General features: G+C 42.1%; 1 protein-coding gene across 1 annotated transcript; it reads left to right on the plus strand.

Annotated features, from left to right (window-relative positions):
• The first annotated feature begins 554 nt into the window (after positions 1 to 554).
• On the plus strand, positions 555 to 1,088 carry LOC145341328 (FANCD2 opposite strand protein-like). The gene has a single exon (XM_080186242.1). It carries the CDS (start codon positions 555 to 557, stop codon positions 1,086 to 1,088), a length of 534 nt encoding a protein of 177 aa, XP_080042368.1.
• The last annotated feature ends 562 nt before the right edge of the window (positions 1,089 to 1,650 follow it).

Raw genomic sequence — 1,650 nt, forward strand, 5'->3', positions numbered from 1 at the left:
CTTTAATTTTTTTTCATTCATTCATGGGACATGGATGGCGCTGGCTGACCAGCAATTATTGCTCATCCCTAGTTGCCCTTGAACTGTGTGGCTTGCCGGGCCATTTCAGAGGGCAGTTGAGAGTCAACCACATTGCTGTGGCTCTGGAGTCACACGTAGACCAGACCAGGTAAAGATGGCAGATTTCCTTCTTTAAAGGACGTTAGATGAGTTTTTCCACCAATCAACAGTGGTTTTGTGATCATCAGTTGATTATTAATTCCAGATATTTTTTAAACTGAATTCCAATTCTACCATCTGCTGTGGCGGGATTTTAGCCCGGCTCCCCAGAACAAAATGTATTTTAATGTAAGCCTACCTGTGACACTATTAAAACAAACTTAAAAACTTATTATGTATGAGAAAGAGCGTGAAATCAAAATAATTTTCAAATGTAATCAGTACAATTGGATTTTTGTTCTCATCGCAAACATTAAAAGTGAAAAGCTGATTAACTAACATTTCTTCCCCCCCCCCCACCCTTCTCTTCACGGACCTGATCTTTACCATTGAAGATGACTGCATTTCACCTGTGGGATCCTTGGTCTCCATGTGATGAGAATCTTCAGTGGGTCAGATACAGTACAAATTCCACTGGGAAACTAGATGGAGCCGAGACAATCCAGAAGCCCTCACCATCGGACCAGGAGGTGGCCCTCTATCTGCAGGATGACGTGGTAACCGGTGACTGGAATCTCTTGGACAAGCCAGGGGAAACGGGGAAGGCCACTCCCGAGAGTTGTTACAGTTCAGGAACTGAATGCGACGCTGCTGTCGTCGTACACAAACCCCATCCCATCAAACTCAGCTCTGTTGATTCAGTGTTTGGAAGAGCCATCACCACCAAAGCACCCAAACGGGCGGGAGGCTTCCACGCTTCAGAAGGCTCAGCTTTCACGGAGATCAGTGTCAGCCCCCCGCTGCCCACTTTAACCGCACAGTATAAAATTAACTTCATCATGGTGATTTACAGGCAGTTATTAAGGGTCGTCACCATGATTTACACAGCTTACCAGAGATGTTTTTACATGTTACAGCATCAAATCTGACACTTGCAAAACTTGTTTCTTGAAAGATTTTTTAAAAATAACTTAAAATCTTAAGTATTCTTTTATTCCCATTGCTCCTCTCCTGAGATTCCCTTCGGCCAGGATAGCAGAATACACGCAGAACTTTTCTGCAACCACTGTAGTTACTGGGTAGATGTGTCTGTTTCTTTCTTTGAGGTACAAGCCTGCGAGACATCACAATGGTTCTGACCTTGAAGCATGTACCTTCAAACAAAATCATGCGTTGGCAAGAAACGGTTTAACATAAGTTACCATTCTTGCTGTGCGTGTGTTCAGGAAAAGTTGTCGGAGGAACAGGACGAAGGGTGTAATTTCAGTAAGTCGTTTTGCTCCCGAGAACTGATCGACCTCAAACCATGATCGAAAATAATGACTGCTGTCTTTACTCAGTCAAATAGAGTGAAATTCAAAACATCATTACAGAGGATTATTGAAAAAAAAATAACATTTTAGACATTTGGAATGGCCAAAATAAAACTGGCATTTTTATTACTTACCGTTTACATCAGTTTTTTAATGATTATTCATGCAATGTTCTAAG

This window comes from Carcharhinus amblyrhynchos, chromosome 3 (assembly GCF_965287045.1).
Source record: "Carcharhinus amblyrhynchos chromosome 3, sCarAmb.v2.hapA, whole genome shotgun sequence".
Taxonomy (NCBI): Eukaryota; Metazoa; Chordata; class Chondrichthyes; order Carcharhiniformes; family Carcharhinidae; genus Carcharhinus; species Carcharhinus amblyrhynchos.